The sequence below is a fragment of the Falco naumanni genome, chromosome 7, assembly GCF_017639655.2.
Source record: "Falco naumanni isolate bFalNau1 chromosome 7, bFalNau1.pat, whole genome shotgun sequence".
Lineage (NCBI taxonomy): Eukaryota > Metazoa > Chordata > Aves > Falconiformes > Falconidae > Falco > Falco naumanni.
The window spans coordinates 164,490-186,599 of NC_054060.1; the positions used below are offsets into that span (position 1 = coordinate 164,490).

Here is a 22,110-nt window from a genome sequence, read left to right on the forward strand (position 1 = left end):
CAACAGCATGTAAGCTCAACTGTTTAATGACACCAAGATAGTGTTAGTTTTGCCTATGCAAAAACTTCACCATACAGCCTCAGAAATGACTGCAGCACAGACTTTGAGATGCAAGTCAGACTCCCACGTAGGTACGCACAGACAGATCAAACCTCAACCTTCTGCACTGAAGAGCACTGTTGGAACAACCAAATGTCAGTGCTTTATGATGACATTAAAGAAGACAGCATGAAGAACCAAGAAGGGTCTCCTACCTAAATGACCACCTCCAGGCTCTGTGTGAGTCTCAATCACACTGAAGCCAGCAAGACTTCCAAGTCTTGCCCTAAAAATGACCACAGAGTGTCTCTGAAAACTGTTGTTTTCATATACCATATTTCCATATTTTCATGTTTTCATATACCATATTTCCAACCATATACCACTTCCACCTGTGAAGACAGAACCTCCACACAAACAAGTAAAAAAGCTTGAAGGCCTGATACTTTACACAAATAATTGCACATTTTCATTGGGAAAAAGCCCAGCACTGAAGAGCTCACTGGCTCCTCTCCTTCAGATCAGGAGAGCAAAGACAGAAACTTCAGACAGCTGCTCAGAAGTAGCTTTAACCCAACAAACATGGGTGGCACTTGCCCTTTTGGCAGCAGCTTCACCCTCTCCACCCCCAGCCACACAACCCTGATCTCTCCCCAGTGCCAAATGCTGTTCACACAGCCAGAGGATGAACAGATCAGGCATTGTCCAGCTGGAAAAATCAAACACTAACCATAACAGGCAGATGATCAGCCATCCATCTTGCATGCACTGTGCTGGCCCATGGGAGAAGTCAGACAGAGGAACTCTGTCTTTCCAGCTAAGCCCCACCACTTGGGGCATCCTTTTAAGCCCCATGACCTTTCCAGCACTGCAAGACATGCCTTTGTGTTACCTGCCTTACTGACCAGCATGTCACCTTGTCCTCACCACTCCCAGCCACCCTAACAGGTAAGACCTCAAACTGTACCTCCAGCTGCTCTCGTCCTACCCTCCCAGCTGGATCATGCTTGCCCCTCCCCACAGCCCTCCCAAGCAAAACAGCCACAGGTGATCCTGGGGGCAGGAGCACTGAGTGTCCCTGTGCTCTGTCAAGATGATGAGTTGCATTTCCAGCTAAAGTAGTCTCAACCACCAGCTTTTCAACAGTAAATGAAACCCAAAACATTCCGCATACTAGTGCAAGAGAAACATCCTTTTAGCCTCCAGGAATACTAAGGACCTGGGCATCACTTGAGGAGCCAGCAGGGAAGATCCTAAAAGCTTACTGGAGAATGCTAGTGTAGGCAGAAGTGTGGTTTTAATTGCATTTTCTTGCATAACACAAATGGGGTGGTGTCTTGGCTTGGATGTAAAGAAAAATCACTCAAATAGCAAGAGTCAGAGTGAAGGGCGCCTGTGCCATGAACCCCTTGTGCTCATGAATGTGATCAAACAGTGAGCATTGTCCGTACTTTTTTCTAATCCCCAGTGTTGATCACACAACGTGTGTGAAGTAGTGCTAAATACTGGACTTGGCAATTCTTGAGGAGTCTTGATATTATCCAAAGAAAGAGGTCATCACCACAAAGATCCATGTATTAACTAAAGTTTAACCTTAAGGAACCAAGCAAAATTTGCTTTTCATGCTAGAGATTTAAACCCAGGAAAGGCAAGATCAAATTCTGAATGGTTCAGTCAGAAGAGCCCTGCCTGCAGGCAGCTGGTGTTTCACTTAGTTTTAATTATGTTCACAGCATACCTGCATAGAGCTGCAACGGCATAACTATATCAGACTTAAAACCAAATTTACCTGCTTGGAAACAGGCAAGTCCTAAGCCAGGCATGTCAGACACCCCAGCATGCTTAGCTTGATACTCTCTGGAGCTGGGCTGTCTGTGTCCTATGCTCCGCAGAGACTTGTTAGTGCACACAGTACAGGACTCCACTAATAAAATGCAGTATCAGCAGTAAATGTGTCTCCCACAAGCAAGCTTGGGGCCATTATAGTTAATGGTTGAAAGCAAATGCTTATCTTATCCGGAGGAACACATCTAAAGTGGGTGCATCAAGGACTACAAGTACTGGTTTCTCTCTGCTGGAGAAGAAAAGCTCAGATAGGTCTGCTCCAGGCATTTCCAGTGCTGGTGGGAAGAAAACCTCCTGGGGCACCTTGCATCTGTGAAATGAAGCACAGCTTTTTAAGAGCTAGCCCTAAAAACACAGGTTTAGTTATTAACTGCTGATGCACTGGACCACAGAATTATACCCCTCTACTATGTACCTTCTACCAGCCTTGGTTCTTTATACTCTGTTTCATCAAATGCTTTCAAAAATCCTTTGGACATTTATCATCCTCTTAAAGGTTTTAGCCCTTCAGCTACTCACAATTTTCTTCAGAAGTGAAGACAGTCTTCCCTGGTTTTCATGCATTTGCCAAATTTTAGTATCGCTGCAAGGACAAGAGGCAGAACTGTCAACACTACTCACTTTTTTTAATCACTAAAAACATTGCTCAAGTCTATGGCCTAGGCTGGTACATCACCTCATTGGCACTAAAAAGTTAGCTGCTTGAAAAAAAAAAAAAAAAGTCTGGCACCTTTTCTAACCCTCTCATACAATCATTGCATGAGATTCCCTTTTTTTTTGTATTTTCTCTTCCTGAAATAAATCTTTCTCCTTCCAGCTCACGTCCTCATACAGAAGTTGACAAGAGCTCGGAGACCCTGAAATAGGCTTCACAGTGGCTTCATCCTCACATGTACATCAACTTGATCTGCTTCAGCTGCAACAGTTATTAATAAATTTCAGTGCTCTTCTACAGCACGAAAACTGAGCCAGACAAGCTGCCCAGCGCAGCAAGTAAACAACAAAATGTGTCAGTGACAGCAAAGCAGAGATCTCCAAGTCATGTTTTGATGGAAAGAGCATTGCACAAAAGCTCCTCAGAAAAGCACACCAAGAACCAGCAGCCCTTCCATCCCAGCAGCAGGACAGAGGGATGGCCCTGGAATCCCCTGCAGATGCTCCCTCTTGCTGGCACTATGACCCATGACACTGAGCATATTTTGCACATGCAGACTTCCAAGTATAAGATTTCCTATGAACTTCTCTTCCTTCAAGGTTAATACTACTTGCGAAAATACAAGCCACTCCATGTCTTTTCAGCTGTCAGCAGCAAACCCTTTTCAACATTTAAAAGCCAACAATGAAGCTTTCATGTACATATGGTTATGCTTAAGGCTTCTTTCCTGCCATGTGTCTCACTTCTTATCAAGCGCTTCATGCACACACAGAACGAGTGTGTTTGTGTTTCATATACCATGGCAGTAATTATCAGCAATCCTCTGATAAAGCAGCTGTGAGTGCTATGGAACTGTACAAAACACATTGTTATTTTACAGACTGGAAAATGGATGTATCAAGTCTTTGCTTGTCAAGGTCATGGAACCAATTTATGTCAGAGCTGCAGAAATATGGCTGTGTTTTCTGCAAGTAATATACTTTGAGCTCAGATGGACATACACTTGCATGTAACAATTTAGAGCTAGATTTCATTAACAGAGGATGTGGAAAACAATAAATTAAGTTACATGCTCCTGTATCAGCCTCTGTAACACTCTGAAGGTGGCTCAGATATGTGTTTTAACTCTGAATTATTGCTGCTTGTATGGTCCAAATTAAACCAAATTAAACAAAGCTAGTTGAAAGACATCAAGGAATGAGAAAGGACAAAAGCAAGCAAAGCAAATATTGGACAATGAGATGCCCAGGAAAGCTGACATCTTCCTGGTAACTCATTGTGCATAGATCTTTGTGGCTGTGTGTTAGAAAAGAAGCAAGGCAAAAATATAGCTGTTTGTAATAGCACTTCTGCCTTCCTCTTCTTGGACTCAGTGATGCTGTAAAGTGTGAGGCTGAGCCAGTCAGTATGAGGTAACCGCTTCATTCACCTGAGAACTTCCACCCCTTGCTGAAACAGTGCAAGGACAGAGCAGTTTTTAACTCCATCTCCTGAAAACTGCCTTTTCTGTGGCACAAGAGGTGCCTCATTCAGAGGAGACCACACTCCCCCCTCAAATGGGATCCCAGACCTGGGAAATGTCTGCATTTACAAGGTTCCCAGAAAAGCAAAGTTCACATGTGATAGTCTGTATTTTAACAGTGGTCCTGAAGGACACTGTCCAGCTCCACATCTTGACCTTCCAACCTAGGTTATCAGCTCATCAGCCCACATACTCAGCTCTGCTTGACTTTCAAGGAGATACTGCCAGGAGGCTTTAGAAAGGGGACTCAAAAATGCAGTTTGGGATTATAATTTGCTGTGCACAACTACCAAAGAGCCCTACTGAAACAAGGCATCACTGTGCAGATAATTAAACCAATAGGAAAAAAAAGACACCTCTGTCTTAAGAGATCTCATGGACTGGAGATGAATCCATTAGTGCCTTTACTTTTGCCTTTCCAGTGAGTACTGGATGTCTCTCCTTTCAGAGTTTGGAACACTTTCACCTGACAAGACAGATGGGCTTAATTTCCTCAGATGTCACAATTGGTTTCTCATCAGGGATTTACACAACTTGTTGCCAAAAGCAAGGTCCCACAAGAAGTTACAGGTACCCAACTGCTGAAGAGGGAACTCTGAGCTAAGACATCTAAATATGCTTTTCAGGAACTAAGCACTCCTGCATTTTCAGCTCACTTTATTATAGTAACAAGCCTTCCACCTTCATTTGTTATTATGTGCAAAGAAAGAGATATAAGATTGGAAATTGTTTTAGAGCCAGAAAAGCCAGGTGGCAAGGCACTCTCCTGAGCTCAACCGCCACTGCAACCAGAGGCAGCCATCCAAGAAAAGATCGAAGGCAGTGTCACTATACTCTATAAATATCTGCATATGATGAAGCCATGACAGTAGAATGATACTTAAGCAAGGAGGCAATGCTGTAAGAAGGCCAAGGAGCAGACATCTGCATCAGACAAGAGGTGCAGATTGCTTCCAACAAAGAAGTTTGCCTAGGACTCACATGAAGTTTTTACATAAAATTGCACCTCTGCATAAAGACATTCTCCAGACTCAGCTAGTTCTTACAAAAAGTAGAGCTGAAGAGATGGGTTGAAGTTGTGGCCCATGAATGCAGCTAAGTCAGACCCTCGACAGGACTGACAGCAGGACTGACAGCTTCTCCTCTCACTTTGTCAAGTAATTATAATCAAGTGCTTTGAGGCATACATTTTTTTTGAAAAAAAAAAAAAAACACAACACCAAAACATACTACCCCAAAATAAAAAAAAGTCCTGTCAGCTGCCAGGGCAGAAGGCAAGTCACCATAATCATAAGCTGCTCTTCAATTATCTGTTATCAGGTATGTTAGAAGACCAGCAAGGGAAAGCCAGTAATTTTTTGACACTGAACTATCTGCTCACAGGGAGGATTCTTTCTGAAAACAGTTCCCAAAGCCACAAAAAGTAACTATCCTGAATACTCTTGTTTAATAAAGGGATGATGTTCTATTGCCATTTTCAACACCTCTATTCTTTTGGCCCCTGCAGCCCTACCTCTGACAAATTCTACAAATTAAAAAACAGAAAAAGCATACACCAGTTTCCAGATTATTATCCTTCAGTTTACACAACACCTTTTTCATCCTATAGGATTAGGAAGACCCAGTAAGACCACCCAGACTAATCTCTACATGGTTAATGAATGCAAGCATATAGGTGAAATGTTTATGAGTCACTCCAGAAGCAAGGATTCCTAACCTCAGTTTCTTTTCATAACAATACTTTCATGTCCATAAGCACATCTACTGCATCACTACACTCTCTGCTGCCCTAAGTATGGGTGAAGAGAGCATGCAAGCATTTCAGTTAAACACCTACAAATACATATATAGACAGCAACAGAGAAGCCTGAAAAAAAAACAGCCCACACTTTCCTTGGATCAGAATATCCATTTTTGCTTTTTAGTCATAACAGCAGCAGCCTCCCACCACAATTCTGTGTCTGCATCACTTGTCCAATACTTTTATTAGCTCTAAAGCCACCAAATTCAAATAGATTCTGCATTAAAGAGAACTGCTGAATGTTATCTGCCATTAGGGATGTCACTCATCTTGCTTTTCAAGTTCTCCAGGCAAGCTCTCCAGATGTTCCTGGATTTAGTTAAACTCATAATTACTTTCTGAAAGTCCTCTTGCTACACTATTCCACTCACTCACTTTCCCGAATTGTTATGACACATTATTTAGTTATAAAACCAAGAGGCCCACTTCATTCAAGCCCTTGCCCCACATCATAGACAACAGTTTTCACACATCCTGGCTCAAGTCTTCAGCACTTGTAGGCACTCTCAGGTATGTGCAGGGCATGATACTTCTATAATACTCCTCCCTAATTCACTGGAGAAACTGGAAGATGTCAGGGAAAGGTTAGTTTTTCTATTTAACAAATATTTATTCACTGCTTCTTACAACAGAAGAGACAGCCACTGAAGTTAGCAGGCAAAATGAAACGACCTTGCCATTGGCTTGACAACCAAGTACATACGTAGGTTGAAAACTGGATGGCACAATTTGTGGAAATTGAATGCACTGCTGATTTAAGTGTGGCAGTACAGCGTCCCTTTACCTGCAAAAGCCTTAGGAAAGGGGGGTGCACCCACACGCTGAACTTGTCAGGCTAGTGCAATGTGTTCAGGACTCAGAGCTTTGCAGACATGGGCTGGATTTACTGTGCCTGAGCCACAGCATTGACCCAAGCAGAAGACACCAGGCTCACTGCATGAGAGCGCTACATCACTCTGTGCCTGCCTCAATGGCCTTAAGGAAAACTTCAACGATTTGGGGAAGTTGGCTGGGAACACCAGGGGTATTGCTCACAGGACTGATGAGCCCTCCTTTATCAGTTAAACTGATTAAAGCTGCAATTTGAACATACTGAGGGGGGAATAACAGTTCAAGCTATAGGCAACCAGAACACCTTGACATCTTATTTATTGAGGACTCTCTCTACTTGTAATCAGCAGAATAGAGACACTGAACTCCAATTTCCTTTGCACAGTATGGCCTGACAGCACAAATCTGTTATCGACGCTGTGTGTGCACCTGTTGGTGCTGAAGACACCAGGGTATATAGACAGACTGCAACTAGATCACACACTGCCATACAAGCACAGAGGAACCAAATTAAGGCAACTTAACTTTGGCATTACCCTAGTTTTAATGTCTGACTTCCTGGCAGCACTTTAAGTCTCTTTTGGTCCTGTATTTATTTTTACAAAATGTCCTATTCTTTGAGGCAACAATGCAAAACATGCTGGAAATGGATTATTTATGTCATTAACAGGGAAGAGGCACGCTCATTTCAAGAGCTTACAGACTGAAGAGCACTCCTAGTGAATTAAAAGTAGTTGATAGGCTTTATTTTGAATAACTAACACAATCTCGGACAGCTTTGCCTTCGCTGGCACGCTGCCTTGTATTTTCACACTTGCTAACCTCTGCCAGTCTCAGTGTTTATCGTACCTTCTCCCATGCAAACAAAGCCTTATTCCTACCACAGGCCCCCTCCTACGGACACTTCCGACCCAGGAATGCTGTTCTGACCGCTGCTCGGCCAGACGATGAGGGTGTGCGGGTGGTGCCGGGCCCGGCCTGCGCTCATCGCCAGGGCGTCGGCGGCCGCCCGCGGCCCTCAGAGCTTCGCGGCAACGCCGCACACACCTGCCCGCTATAAAACAGTGCGCGACGCTGACAGCCTCTGGCCTGTTACAGCCGCCAAAACCCACAGCCCTTTTCTGGGAAGCGAGGGGCTAGCCTGCAGCAGAGGAGAGCTTTTGGAGATCCAGAGCCAGCGCTCAGCGTTTCAACCCCACAGCAGATCTCGGGGAAGGAAAGGCCCAGGCGGCCCTGCCTCTTCCAGCTCGGCCATCACCTCGGTGCGGCCGGGGCCGGGGTATGGCCTCATGGGCTGGGCCGCCCGTCCCCGCTCCTCCACCTGCCTCTGAGCCGTCTCCCGCAGGCCCCGGGCCCGGCGGCGCACGCACTCATGGCGGCGGGCGCCCGCTCGCCCCAGCCCCTTCCCCCGGCGCGGCCGCCCTCACCTGTTCCGCGGCCGAATGGCCAGCAGGTAGCTGCGCCGGTCGGGCCGGGCGGCCCAGGCCGCGCTCTCGGCCTCCTCCGCCCCCTCGATGCTGCCCGCTCCCCGCCCAGAGAGGCCAGCGAGGACCCGGCGGGGCGAGCCCATGGCGGCGGCCCGGCTACCCCTGCTCACGCCACCGCCGCCCGCCCTGTCAGTCACCGCCGGCATTTATAGCCGCCCCGCACATGCCGCTGTCAGTCGGGGGCGGCGGTGCCATGACGCGGCGGTCCGCTGCCCGCCCCCCCAGGGGCCTGGCCCTGGCGGCCTTGGAGGCCCGGGCTGCCCGGGGCTGGCCGCGGCCCGGCCTGTGTGGGGCCTGGCAGCCCAGCCGCCGCCTCCTCCTTCCGTCATTGCCAGCTCTAGTTCATCTTTTTAGGAGTAAGGGGGGGGTGTGTGTGGTGTTGGGTTTCTTTCTTCGCAATAACTCCCACCCCCTGCCTCAACTTGGAGGATTTCTCGCAGCTGGAAGATGTCTTGGGATCAGCTAAAACACTCCCCGATTTCTTGCTGGCACCGCTCAGTGCGGTTGTGGCAGTCGCGTCCTGGCATTGGCCTGAGAAGTGCCTCATGCCTTGGAAGCCTGTTTTTTATCCTGAGCTGCCTGAGAGAAAGTCTGTGATGGTATTTATTGAGTCTCCATGAAAAGGGCAGCACAAAAGAGGGCTAGAAAAGTTGGATACATGTCAACAACTATTACCAGCAGTGATTTAATACGATACGAAAACATAATGTGTAATAAAATGGGATTTATTCTTGTTCCACCTTCATATTACCTGTCAAGCTGTTGTATCATGTGCTACAGGCACATCGCTGGTGGCACTAATCTCTCCAGCACAGGATTGACAGATGGAGCAGATTTGCTGTGGACCTTCCCACAGCAGCAATTGCAGAAGTGGGAAGATGGTGGTAGAGAGCCCCAGACCAGGAAAGACAACAGGCTTTGAGCTGATCCTCCCTGGGCAGGAAAGGTAACAAATGCGGCAGCAAACAGTGGGGCAGGTGATGTCCACATGGATCACTTGATGCAGGACACCCCTGTTTCCTCTCCCCAGAAAACACTGTGATTTGGAAGGTGACTTTGGATAGAGACTGGCAGAGAGGTGTTCAGGGACATATAGGGTGTGTGTACCATCTATGCACAGGCACAGGCATGCACACAGACACAGACAGTGTGCATCAGGTTGATATAACTCAGCCTTGACCTAAACTGTCCTTGTCACTGGTATACCAAACCTTGGCTCAAATGGAAGGGGTGGTTACAACTTGTACTGGGGGTTTGGGGAGAAGTTTGCAGGGAGAGGCGATGACTGTAGGGCATTCAGACATGCAATCTAGAAAAGCAGTGCTTGCAGACACCACTAGATCCAAAGCCAGGATTTCCAAGTGAATTTTACTGTCATATAAAGTTTCTTGGATCCTGTTGGAGTCAGTGTATACTGGGTCAACAATTTGTTTTTGTGTTTGCAGTAGTTATCAGGTGGTCCTAAGTGCTCCAAATCTGGATTTATCCCGTTGGTTGACAGCGGCCTGATCAGACTTGTAGTTCTTCCACTCAAGCCTCAGTGAAATGCTTTTCTCAGCTCAGATTTCAGGATAGTCTTGCATTTGAGCAGTGTTTTGGAAGGAGCTTTCTGTCCTCTCAGGTGTAGGTACTGATGTTTATTTGCTTTTTGCAGGCTACTGTGGCAGGTGATTACATTATCAGGCATGTAAATAGCTGGATTTGTGATATCAGAGAAGATAATTGGTCTTAGCAAATGCAAAGGCAAGGGACTTCATAAGACATTTGGATGTGGTCCTAGGAAATATGGGGAAAGAAGGTGATCCCAGAGCGCTGACTGAAGGTCTCACCTTCACCAGGCAGTAAAATAGCAGGTGAAATTGCATAAAACAAACATAACATGATCCATAGGGGAAACAAAGATACTCGTTTTTGGTAGGCAACAGTGGGCTCTGCATGGGCTAATGCCACTCAGCAGTAATCCATCTCAAACAGAATACAATAGGCCTGAAAAATCAAACCCAGAACTTACGGAAGGGGAACAAGGATGACCAGAGGTCCAGACTGGCTGCTGCATGAAGAATAACTACATAGACTGGGACTCTTCAGCCTGCAAGGAACAACTGAGGTGCATATGACTGATGTATACAGAGCTGTGAGGGCAAGGAGAACAAGACCAGAGGCACCAAGTGAAATTAGCAGTCCAGGGGAGATGCTTTCCCCCTCACTAAGCGGCTTCCACACATTGCTGTGGCTGCTCAATGTCAGTAGGGGTTAAGAAACCCCATAGGACAAATCTGTGGAAGAAGAATCTATTGAGGTTTACTCAGAACAAAGATACTACTTTTGGTTCAAGAAGTCTCTGAGCTACAAAAGAATATTTGCTGTGTGCCTGCTGTGATCTCACACTCTTTGCTGTGTCTTAGCTGCTGCCCAAATATGGGGAGGCAGGATGCTAGGCTGGGAGGACCCAAGGTAACATTCTCCTGCTCTCGTCTCTCTCTCTGAGAGGACTTTCAGGTCCCACAGCTTCAGGAAACCTGAATTCAAGTCCCAGCATATGAATCAAATGTTGTTTTACCATCTCTTAACCATAAGCCCTGTTTCTTTGTGCCTTAGTCTGATAGAAAGAGCACAGAACATCTCGAGAAAGGTATCCAGAACAGGTGGGTCTCTCTGTCAGGCCTGGAACTGTGTCTGGTTTCAGACTTTCAAATACAGGAAAGACACAGATATACTGGAGTGAGTCCAGTGAAGGCCACCAAGATGATTAAGGGATGCTCAGGCACATGACATAGGAGAGGATGAGAGAAACTGGGTTTAAGTCTTCAGAGGAGAGCTAAATGGAGATGACATTGCTTTCTTCAACTACCTCATGGGAGGGTGCAGACCAGACAGAGCCAGCCACTTCCCAGAGGTGCAGTGATAGACTGGGAGGCAACAAAGGCAAGTTCTGATTAGACATTAGGAAAATAAATTGTCCTGTGAGGGTGATCAGGCAGTACAACAGGGTCCTAGAGAGGTGGGTGATCTCCTGGGAGACAGTCAGCTGTGGATGGGACAAGGTGCCAAAAAACTGATAGACACTCTACTTGGAGTGGTAGGCTGGACCAGAGACCTGTAGATGTCCCTTCCCAGCCTAGTCATACCATGGTTCTGTGCCTCACCCCAGTAGCAGATGGAAACTTGGATGGCAAGTGCAGGTTTAACTTGACTGTGGTGAGACAGAGCCTGCTATGGTGTTCAATCTTCCCCTCAGACGCACAGTGGGTGTATTTTTTTTCTGCCGTTCTTGTGCCTGTCAGCCTGCTCAGACAGAGCTTCCTCTTACAGCATCTGTTCTCTCTTCATTTTGTTCACAGAGAGTGACAGTGCCCTCTAGTCCCATCTCCATTTAGAAATGCACTCTCTCACCATTTAGTTTTTGAAGCCTAAACCAGTCAGCCACAAGGTTTCAATCCTTGTTAGCAAAGCTTTCCTCCTCTGTCTGGTAATCCAGCATTTACTCACAGCGAGATTCATAGATGTTTTCTCAGTGGCTCTCACACAGCATATCCTTCCCTTTCCCATCCTGCATGCATACCCGTAGGTTCCTCTCTTTCTAAAATCACAGGCTTCTTCCTGCTGTCCAATGTGATGTCAACAAGCTCTCATCTCTGTTTCTTTACAAAATATACATATGGACTGTGCCAGGGCAGGGATCTTACAGAGGACAAGCATGACGGACTTTTTTGTCTAGATATTTGATGGAGGATGCTCTCTCCAAAGCCCAAAGAAGAGGACTGTGGGCAACACAGCAACCTCCAGCTATTTGAAGAGATGCTGCAACAATCAGAAGTGTCACCCTTAGCTCTGCGAAAGTGCTGGGGTTAATTTAATGCTCATTTTTAGTAGCTATCTGCACTGTATTTATAATAACTCTGCATCACAGGCACGACACAGAGTTACTAGCACATATTCGGCCAGAACATTCATTTATAATCCATTCATATGTTTGTTTTAAACCTGCAAGGGTATATTTCCAAATGCTTGGCTGGACCCTCTGGAAATTAATAAAAAAGGAGGGTCTGTGTGATCTCAGAGACAGCTGGGGAGATGAGCACAAAGAAAGGTCCTGTGAGTCTATGCTAAGCATCACCTTTCCTGTACCCAGGAAAGAAAAGGACCAGTCCCTGTAGGAGCAGGGATTGCTCTGGATCATATTGGATGGACAGGGCATAGCACATTCTCCTGCCTTTGTGGAAGCGCAGTGTGACTGTCCCATCCTGCACAGAGGAAGGGATGTGGAGGGAGAAAATCCTTCCTCCATCCACCAGTTGTGTTGGGTTTGTCTTTCTCCTACCATCATCTTTCCCATGCTTTATAAGAGAAAAGCAGCAGGTAGAGGCGCATCCCTCAGCCTTGCTTAGTCCCTCCGACCATATGGCATGGCTCAACTCTGCCCTGGGTTCCTGAGGGAGTACTGTGGAGGTGATGCATGACAGCTTTCAGCCATGACTGCTTCTCTCTGCCATCCTGGAGACCTGCTTGCAGCTTTCCATGCTGCCACTGAAGATGCTTGGGACAGACATCCCTGAAGGCCTTGCTTTCCCTTGGTCAGCTCCCATCACAGCCACGGGGAAACATCAGCAGGGGGGCAAGAGTCTTTGTCACAGCTGCTTCTCCAAATGGTCTGTGGTCCCCTGTCGTGGTTTAATCCTGGCTGACGACTAAGCCCCATGCAGCTGCTTGCTCACTTCCCCCACAGTGGGATGGGGGAGAGGATTGGAAGACTAAAAGTGAGAATATTCATGGGTTGAGGTAAAGACTGTTTAATAGGTAAAGCAAAAGCTGCTCACTCAAGCAAAGCAAAACAAGGATTTCATTCACCACTTCCTGTGGGCAGGCAGGTGTTTGGCCATCTCCAGGAAAGCAGGGCTCCATCACACATCACAGTTACTCAGGAAGACAAACTCCATAATGTCAGATGTGCCCCCCTTCCTTCTTCTTCCCCAAGTTTATACACTTGGCATGATGTCACATGGTATGGAATGCTTTGGCTAGTTTGGGTCAGCTGCCCTGGCTGTGTACCCTCCCAATTCCCTGTGCCCCTCCAGCCCTCTCGCTGGCAGGGCCCAGGAAACTGAGAAGCATTTGTCTTAGTGTAAACATTACCCAGCAACAACCAAACCCATTGGTGTGCTATCAGCATTGGTCTCACACCAAATCCCAAACAGCACTGCACCAGCTACAAGAAGAAAACTAACTCTGTCCCAGACAAAACCACCACATTCCCCTCGAGCTTAAGTCCTGTTCCCCATCGCTTCTGGCACTGTGGGCATCTGCTGTGCAGGACCATTGGATTGGGGAGAAGCCAGCCTGGTGGGAATTTGTCTGCCCTGGAACTGGGAGCCAATCAATGGGGCCTCCCCAAGTCCTGAGCCTGGACCTGCTTCACACCCATTTTGTGTCACCCTCTGTGCCCAGTCACTTCAGAGTTCTTTGGGAATGACAGTCAGTCAGTCCCTGGTCATCCTTTGTCGTCTCCGTTTGACATTTCCATCTCCTTTCCACACGACCCTCCCACCTCTGGAAAGGTGATGAGTTTTGGTTTAATGAGTCTGACCTTCCTTGCCCTAATTTTGTAAATTAAAGTAATGGCACATCAGTGACAAGTCCTGATGCTCACTGCCACCTTGTTTCCCCTGCGGAAGCTGGCTGTCCGCGGTTGTCCCGGTTCTACTGTGTGCTGGAGGGGCTTGTGCAACCTCTGGCTGAGCTGGCCCAGTGCCACTTCCCCCTGGCCCCGTGATGCCTGCCCCAGCTGATGGGGATTTCTGGGGCAAGCAGGCTGGCGGGGGCAGCGGCACAGGGGCATCAGAGCTGTGGCTCCGCCATGAGCCTTGGGCTGCCGCCCGCCGGAGAGAGGGGAGGGCAGCCGTGGGGAGGTGGGTGCGATGGGCAGGGTGGCCGTGGGGAGGGGGAGAGAGTGGCTGTGGGGATGAGAGCAAGGGTGGTGGTGGGCACGGGGCCAAGGGCACCGGTGGGAGTGAAGTAAGGACACCCGTGGGGATGCGGAAAAGTGTACTTCGGTGGGGGGCACCGTGGGGGGGAGGCCGGGGATGGTCGCGGCGCGGTCACCCGCGGGGAAGGGTGAGGGTATCCGTCGGCAGGGGAGGGGCGGCTGCTTGGCTTCGCTGTGGGAACGGGGCGGGCCCGGCGGCGGGGAGGGTGCGGGGCCGGCGGCGGCGGGGCTGGAGAGCCCGCCGAGGCCTGTCCCGCCCCGGAGGCCGCCGAGGCCGCCATGGCCGCCCGTCGCCGTGCCGGGTGAGCGGCGCCGCCGGCCAGGCCCGAGCCGCCCTCAGCCTCGGGCGCTGCCGTCCCTTCCGCCGCAGGTACTGCCGCTGCGTCCCCGCGAGAGGAGCCGCCGCGGGCCCGGCCGGCGGCCGCTGAGACCGGGGAGGAGCCGCCGGCGAAGCGATGCAGGAAGGTGAGCGGCCGCCCGGGAGCCCCGAGGCGGCTCGGCCTGGGCCGTGCCCCGTACCCGGGCGCATCGTGCCTTTGGGTCCCGGGGTCGGCCCAGGAAAGCCCCGTGGCCGCTTCTGGGCACGGCAGGCCGAGCGCCCGCGCTTTCCCCAGGCTCGCCCCCTCCCGCGGCGGGGGCCCTGTTGCAGCCCAGGCCGCCGGCTGGGAGTGGGCGCCTGGGCTGCGCCGGCCGGGCTGTGCCCACATCTGCGACCTGTTTCTCCGCAGCCATCGTGATCACTGAGCAGCCAGTCTCTGTGTCAGTCCCCGCGGGGTACGCCTTCACGCTGCGGTGCAGGGCCGAGGGACGCACGCCGCTGCAGTACCAGTGGTTCTGCCAGCACCAGGTAATAGTGGGAGCAGAGCTGGGCCTGGTGTGGCACCAGCCTGGGCCCCTGCCCACGGCAGTGGGGCTGCTGGCCCTTTGTGGGCAGATCTGGTGGCTAGGAGAGCAAGGAGAGCAGGGTGGGATGCGTGTGCAGGTGCTGGGGTAGGGTGTGCAATGGAAAAGCTCCTTCTGCATCCCTGCGGATGGAGGAGGGGAGGAAATGTGGAATTTCCACTTTTCCTGGTCTTACAAGGGGCCTGCTGGTGTCTTCTACTGCCAGCGATGACGAGGGACTGGCCGCCCACCACCTGTGTTTTCCCTTTAGTCTGTCTGCTGCCCAGTTCCTGGTGCCACCAGGCAAGACTTGCCCGTCACTGCACAGCAGACCCAACTGTACACCTGCAGAATCAATGACCTCTACAAAAATGCTGTCTTCACCAACTGGGTGAAGGTGGAGGTCCATCAGTGTGTTGCCAGAGGTACGAGCATGTCTTCTAGCTTTTCTGTACTTTGTGCTTTGCCCACCCTTGCAACAGTGATCCTGTGCAGTTCCTGGGACAGCGTGTCCTCCCAGCTTGAAAATCACAATATAGAGAGATTGCTCCAGCAACCGTGAGCCTGCAGGTTAAGCCAGACTACTGCATCCATCATCTGGATGGGTCAGGTCACTGTCATGGTCCCAACAGCCCCAGCTATATGTGCCTGCTCCTCCTGCTGATCGCTTGCTGTGGGTTTCCCAGTTTCCCAGGGTGTTTGCCTGTTTGCGTTGGGTAGAGGGACTGGAAAAGGCGATCTGGCTATTTCAAAGCTGAGCAAGAATAGCTCTGGATGGGTTTGACCTTGGCATGTTTGACTGCACCCTTGGCAGGAAGGGGTGAGCGTCAGGTTTGGGAAGCCGAAGGCAGGGGGTTTTGGTGTGTCATTTACTATCGCAGGTGTCACTCTCAAGGATTCCCTGCTCCCAAAGCAGAAAGATGTAGCGGTGACATTGCAACCACAGCCATCCTGTGGAACAGCATGTCTTGGTGCAGGTGAAAAAGGCTCGCTTTTCTGGCAATACACGCAGGGTCTTATACAGGGGGAAGAATTACCATTGTTTTCTGGCCTTGTGGAGGGAGGACCAATTCCTTGTTGCTGCTTCACAGGACTGCCGCCTCGGCTGTGGCAAGGAGAACCAGTCATCATCCTCAACCCCATGGAGCAGAGCGGGGAGGTGGGGAAGCCGCTACAGCTGCGGTGTGCTGCCATGGGGGTCCCAGCCCCCAGGTACCAGTGGTACCGGAATGGGAACCTGCTGGAACACCAGAAGAAAAAAAAACTCTGGGTAATGTTGCCTTGGGATAGTTCAGAAACTTTGGCTGATGAGGTGGGTGATGGGAGAAGCTCATTGCTGGATGGTGGATGGTGGATGTGGGAGAGACTCAGAAGCCTTGAAGAGACTGCTGAAAATTGTGGTATTGTCATCCTGGACATGACAAGTGGCATGTAGAGGAATGAAGGCAGTGGGTTGATTAACATTGATAAAATGCAGCTGTGGCCTTGTTTTGGTGGCAGTGGGTTGATTGACCTGGATGATGTGCAGCTGTAGCTCGTTCAGCTAAGTGGTTAAATAGCTCTGAGGCCTGTGGGAGAGGGAGGCCTTAGATGGAGAAGGGGCCTGGACAAGGAAGAGTCTGGACCTAGCAGAGGCAAGTGGTAGTGTGGTCTGGTCTCTGGAGGATGGAGAAACAGTGTGAACAGTAGAATCTGACCCACAGTAAAGCCTTATTGCAGCTTGCTAGTTTTGTTTGTGGTGTGGCAATTGGTGCCCTGTGAGGCAAACTGTTTTGGATGTGGATTGCAGCAGTGGCAGTCCTTAAGCCTGGCTCATATCTGTGTGTCAGGGCTCGGGCATGCTTTTATCTGTATGATTGGATGAATGCCAGTAGAAAGCAGTTTCTCTTTGCCTGTTGTTTCTGCCTCTCCAGCCCTCAAGAAACAGCATCCTGCTTAGCTATCTTTCCCTGCTGCGTTGCAGGGCTGTGAGAAAGCACTCCACGTATCATCCCTGTTGCTTTGTTAGCTGAGTGAAGGATTCTGGGTGAAGAGTGAATAGGTTTTATGGGCCTCTTCCAAAGCTATGGATGTTTCTCTAAGAAGTATCCAATTCATAGATGTGTCAAGGGCTCTCGGCACATCTGTCATGCCTTTTTGCAGCAGTGGCACAAGGACAACTATGGCATGTCTGTGCAGGGGACTGTGGAGTGGTGGAGCTGTGGGAGTGCTGTCTGCTTGCACAAGAGCTAGAAGGAAAAATGTTTAGTCCCAGCAGAAAAGTCAGGGAGACAGTGAAAGTCTGGCTTTATTTTGGGTCACTGGCTGAATATAAGTCAGTGCTGACTTCTTGAAGCAAGAAAGGCAGATTTCCTTCTGGGGCATCATGTGAAGGGTAATGAAGATGAGATCCAATCTCTTCTCAGTAATGGTAGAAGATGGTGGCCTCAGATTGCACTTTTCACAGGGAAGTTCACCTGGGGATTAGGAAGAGGTTCTTCATTTGGAGGTGGGTGGTGCTGCACTGGAGCCAGAAAGGCAGTGAGATCTCTGTTCTTGGAGAGAGGAGGTTACCAGCCTGACTCAGTGGTGGCTTTAGCTCCCCTCTGAGCATGAGCCTGGCCTGGAGAATGGCAGAGGTCCTTGCCAGCTAGTACTGCTCTGTTTCTTGTCCCACAGCAAGAGAGATGGATAAGAGTTGAAAAATTGCCAAAGAGAGCAATGGGCATGATCAGAAGTCTAGAAATGTCACCGATGAGGAAAAACAGGCAAGCTTCTGATGTTGGTCATGCACCGTCGTCCCAGTGTGGCTCCTGGGGCAGAGTATGGCTATGACACAGGGTTTTGGGGCTGCTGGGGAAAGAAGGGAAGACACTTGGGAAGAGGATTCTAGTGCTGTAGAAGCTGGAGTCTGCAGCAGACTTTAGCGTGTGGCATTTCTGAGCTTTTTAAAAAGACGAAGGTCATGGGAAATCTTAGCTTTGTGAGGCAAGGAATGAGGTCTTAGCGAACAGCAAGAAAAAAAGACTTTTTATTCCAGGACCACAGATGCCTCTGGCAGATAGGGACAGGGGGCTGCAAACTTTCACCATAAACAGTGTGATTTAACTTTTGGTATGTCTAGATCACCCACGCAAAGGTCAGTGACTCCGGCACATACCTCTGCTGTGCCTCCAATAGCCATGGAGAATGCTGGACCAGCGCCGTGGATATTCACATAGGTGAGCAGAGTCAACCCGCATCTGCTTTGCTGCAGATCACCTTATAGCATGAAAAGTAATTGGAGGTCAGAAAGGAATTTAGTGTTCCCACCTGGAAGTGCCAAGCTGGTGAACAAGGAGCCCGGTGCTGTCATGTTACCCTGCAGCTCAGTCAGTGCAGGGGAAGCTGGGCACCAGGGTGTGGGTTAGGAGAGGTAGGATGGGTGGCTCTGACACTGGCACCTTTCCCTAGCTTGGGTGGATCTTTCACGCTTTTATTATCAAAAAGAAAGGCCACCAGTTTGAATACTGCTTCTGCAGGGATCCAAAGATAAGACATTTTGGAGTAGAGCAGCAGCATGGGGATCTGGAGGGAAGGAGGTTGGAGTGCCCTGGCAGTCCTTGGGCAGCTGTCATGGGAACAGCCTGCAGAGAGCAGTTTCGCACCCTGGATATACTGGGTACAATGATCTCAGCAGAGCTGTGCAAGGCCTGCTGAGCAGCAAGCTCAGGCATCCGTCAGACCATGATAAATAGGATTCCTTGATAACAAGGTTCAGAGGTAGCGAGGAAGCAATGTCTGAAAGAAAAAACCCAGAACCCAGTGATCTGCTGTACCGCAGCGTGGGTGCTGCTGGGTCCTGCAGTCTGTCAGAAACATACCATGTTTGGGCAGGTTGAGCACTCTCAGGTGCCCATTGTGCTTTTCTTGCCTTGCCAAGGTGCTGGTTTAGTAGCTCCTCAGCCAAATTGCTGTGGGCTCCTATGCTAAACCTCACTTACAGCCTTGCTGATGTGTAGTGGTGTACTCAGACAAAAAGAGTTGGAGAGGATGGTGTTTACTTCAGGAATGTCAGGCCCCTCAGGGTGGTAGCCCAGACCTGATGCTGCCAGATCCCAGGGAGAAGATGGGTCCCCAGAGCTTGGGGCATGCTCCGCCTTTGGTGTGATGGCAGCCTTTGCCCTTCTGTGAGACAGGAATAGCACAGGCTAGCTTTGCTGGCTCTTTACTCCATCTAGAGATTTTTCTATGCATAAGCTTCTCATTCCGCCTTTTAGGCTGGCTTTAAAATTGCTCCAGAGTGCAAATTGGTCCTGTGTAGCCAGAGAGCCAGAACAGCATGTATGGGGGCCAGGCAATGAGAAAGGGGCACCAGATTGGGTTAGGTTCAAAACGTTCCAGCTGGCTAGCTTTAACATGCAACAGGCTCTGTCAGAGGTAGAATAGGATGAATGGACTTGTTGTGATGCCTTTCCAGACACCCCTGCTGCATTAGCAACACTCTTTCAGGTGCTAAACATCTTCCTGACCCCTGTGACTTATGCAATTAAATACCCATAATTTCTTTTTTTGAGCCTGTAGGATTTTAGGGTTTTCTCCTGGGCTAGATTTTTTTTTTAGTTATTTTTAATTTCAGTGGAAAAGCTGGAGCTGTTAGGGTAATGATGATTTTAAGAGTCTGGAAGTGCTTGGGCAGGGGAGCTGTGGGGCTTGCAAAAATGAGTCATGTTTGAAGTGGCTTTTCTGAGCTAGAGCTGCTAAAGGCAGGGAAAGGCAAAGCAGGATGGTGAAAGACTGGGAATATTATAGTAGTCAAAAGCAAAGAGGTGACTTCCTCTGTGTTGACTGCTTATGGGGAGAAGCTTTCTGTTGTGAAGCTTACGTTGACCTTGAGTCATGGTGTTTCCTTTGCTTTTGCTGCAGTGAGGGAGTGGACAAGTCACTTTGGGAAGTGTGGCAGCCCAGGCAGGGCTGGTACAAGTAGCGCAGACCTGCTGATGCGTACGAGCTCCTCCATGCTGGCTCTCCTTCCCCTGGTCTGCCCCTTCTCCAAGCTTTGCTTCCTAGCTGCTCAGGATTTCATAAATACCCTGGAATCACCAGACCAGTGTCTTTAAGGTTAGCAGTCGGGCTATAAAGAACTTGCCCAAGGAGTGATGCTCTGCAGTGTTTGATCCAGCTTTGCATTGCTGGGGGATGTTGGAGCAGGTTTCAGACCTGCGATGGGAGTTGGCAGTGGGGTGCTGGGTGCTGGCAGAGGCTTATCACTTCCCTCTTTCTTTTCCAGATATGTGTCGCTCTGAGAAGTTTTTTGGTGAGTACTGTCATCTTTTCTTCCTGAGCAATTATTCCTTTAATTAAAAGCCAGGTTCCAGTGTGGGTGGGAGGACAGGGCGTAGAAGTGCCTTTCCTGCAAAGACTGCTTCAAGCCTTTATGTCCCCATTGTCATGGGCTCTCTGCTTTTCTCTGATCACAGCTGCAAGGCAGAGAATGAGTCCCATCCCCTGACAAGTGCTGGTCAGTCTCAGCAAGGGGAGTAAGTTTAACCCCATGAGAGAAAGGACCTCTTAGCCTGGGTCAGTGCATCTCCCTCCCAGGCACCACTGGCACGTAAGACCTGTGGTCATGGTAGGGCAGGTGCCGAATAATCTCAGTAGTGCAGATAATCCTGCACTCCTGGGGTTTTGGTTGTCAAGTGAAAACTTTTCAAGTCTTTTTTTTATTTTTTTTTTACCAAAATGGTTGTTTGTGTATTTTGTCAAGGTGTTCTGAAAGTCAAAGGCTTTCTGGAGGGTGCCCCAGGCTTGTAGCAGCATAGGGTCTATGCTTCGTGCTTAGATGTAAGAAAATATTTCCTGTATCTTCACTCCAACAGAAGGATGTGAGGCCTTGCATCCTGATGAGTGTTTACAGCTTTGTCATTTGGTGTTTCTTTTAGCTACAGGCAAGATAGCGCTTTTAGTGGGCAACAACCACTACCAGCATCATCCCAACCTCATGGCTCCTGTCACAGATGTGTTTGAGCTGAGCCTTCTTCTGGAGCAGCTGGGCTTCCAGGTTGTCTCCCTTTTGGATCTGAACAAGGCTGAGATGGTGACAGCCGTCAGTCGGTTCCTGCAGCTCCTTGGGAAGGGAGTCTATGGTAAGGCAAAGCCAGACCAGCTACCTGCCAGTGCTGAGCAGCCGGCAGCTGATGTGTGGATAGCAGTCGTTCATGCCAGGGAGGAGCAGGGATTTGGAAATTTTCTGAACAGCTGTTGAATTAAAAGAAATTGAACTTTCCTTTGTGGCAGGGGACAAGGGAGACCTGGAGCACAGTGTGCAGCTGTACCAGGCCTTGGCAGGAGCCCCTAGATAAACACCATTCAGTGTTGGCCAGGTTACAGGCAGGCAAAGCAGTTGTTTCTTTAACACATGGCTCACCTCCAACTCCAACAGTATGGTGTCATGCTGAGGTTTTAGGGAGCCAGTGCTTCTGATGGCAAATGGGAGAAGGTGTTTTGATTTTGCCTTAGATGACAAAATAGAGGAGGCTGACCATCGATTGCCCCCACCACTCTCCTTAGTGCAGAGAGAAGCTCCTTTTGAGCTGTGACTGCTACAGCAGGCCGTGATTTCCTTGTTTTTCTTTCCTGATAGTCTAATTTGGGCCTCTGACAACCTTTTTGCCTAAGAGCATTCCCAGCTGCAGATGACTTTGAGATTATTGCACGCTGTCCTCAGTGGGGAAGTGTTCTTCAAACAAAACCAACCACCAGATCTTGTGGGTCTTAAAGCACGTGTTCAGATTTGGTGGTAACAACTTCTTTGGGGTTTTTGAGGTTCTCCCAGCCTGAGAGATACCCTGAAAAAAAGCTTGCATATGTTTTTTTTTTGCTTCCAAATCTTGGTGCAAGGCTTATGTTCACCACCCTCCCAGCTGCGTGGCACACCAGGGCACTCAGACAGTGAAAGTCAGCGTGGGCTAGTTCCAGCCCCATGCTTAGCGTGAGGTTTGGAGGTTGTGCAACGGATAGGGACATGGCCACAAGTGAAATGCTGCAAAGCCACCTCGTTCTGGGAAACACTGACTCACTTGGGGAGGCTGAGCTGGTGAGGAAAGG

General features: G+C 49.3%; 2 protein-coding genes across 4 annotated transcripts in view; one reads left to right on the forward strand and one right to left on the reverse strand.

The window, feature by feature from the left end:
- ALPK3 (alpha kinase 3) overlaps positions 1-8,344 on the reverse strand; it is a 34,585-nt gene extending 26,241 nt beyond the window's left edge. Inside the window, exon 1 of the mRNA XM_040601045.1 lies at positions 8,121-8,344. Within this exon, the coding sequence (XP_040456979.1) occupies positions 8,121-8,326 (206 nt within the window). The 5' untranslated portion in view covers positions 8,327-8,344. The remainder of the gene's footprint in view (positions 1-8,120) is intronic.
- A 5,616-nt stretch (positions 8,345-13,960) lies between these two features.
- LOC121091580 (mucosa-associated lymphoid tissue lymphoma translocation protein 1-like) overlaps positions 13,961-22,110 on the forward strand; it is a 32,027-nt gene continuing 23,877 nt past the window's right edge. Inside the window, exons 1-8 of one of the 3 annotated variants that reach the window (XM_040601557.1) lie at positions 13,961-14,086; positions 14,534-14,628; positions 14,892-15,010; positions 15,317-15,470; positions 16,137-16,315; positions 18,149-18,245; positions 20,294-20,320; positions 20,946-21,149. In XM_040601557.1, the coding sequence (XP_040457491.1) occupies positions 14,619-14,628; positions 14,892-15,010; positions 15,317-15,470; positions 16,137-16,315; positions 18,149-18,245; positions 20,294-20,320; positions 20,946-21,149 (790 nt within the window). In that variant the 5' untranslated portion in view covers positions 13,961-14,086; positions 14,534-14,618. Of the gene's footprint in view, positions 14,087-14,409; positions 14,629-14,891; positions 15,011-15,316; positions 15,471-16,136; positions 16,316-18,148; positions 18,246-20,293; positions 20,321-20,945; positions 21,150-22,110 lie in introns of those variants that run through there. The other 2 variants (XM_040601558.1, XM_040601559.1) reach the window with 2 other exon arrangements.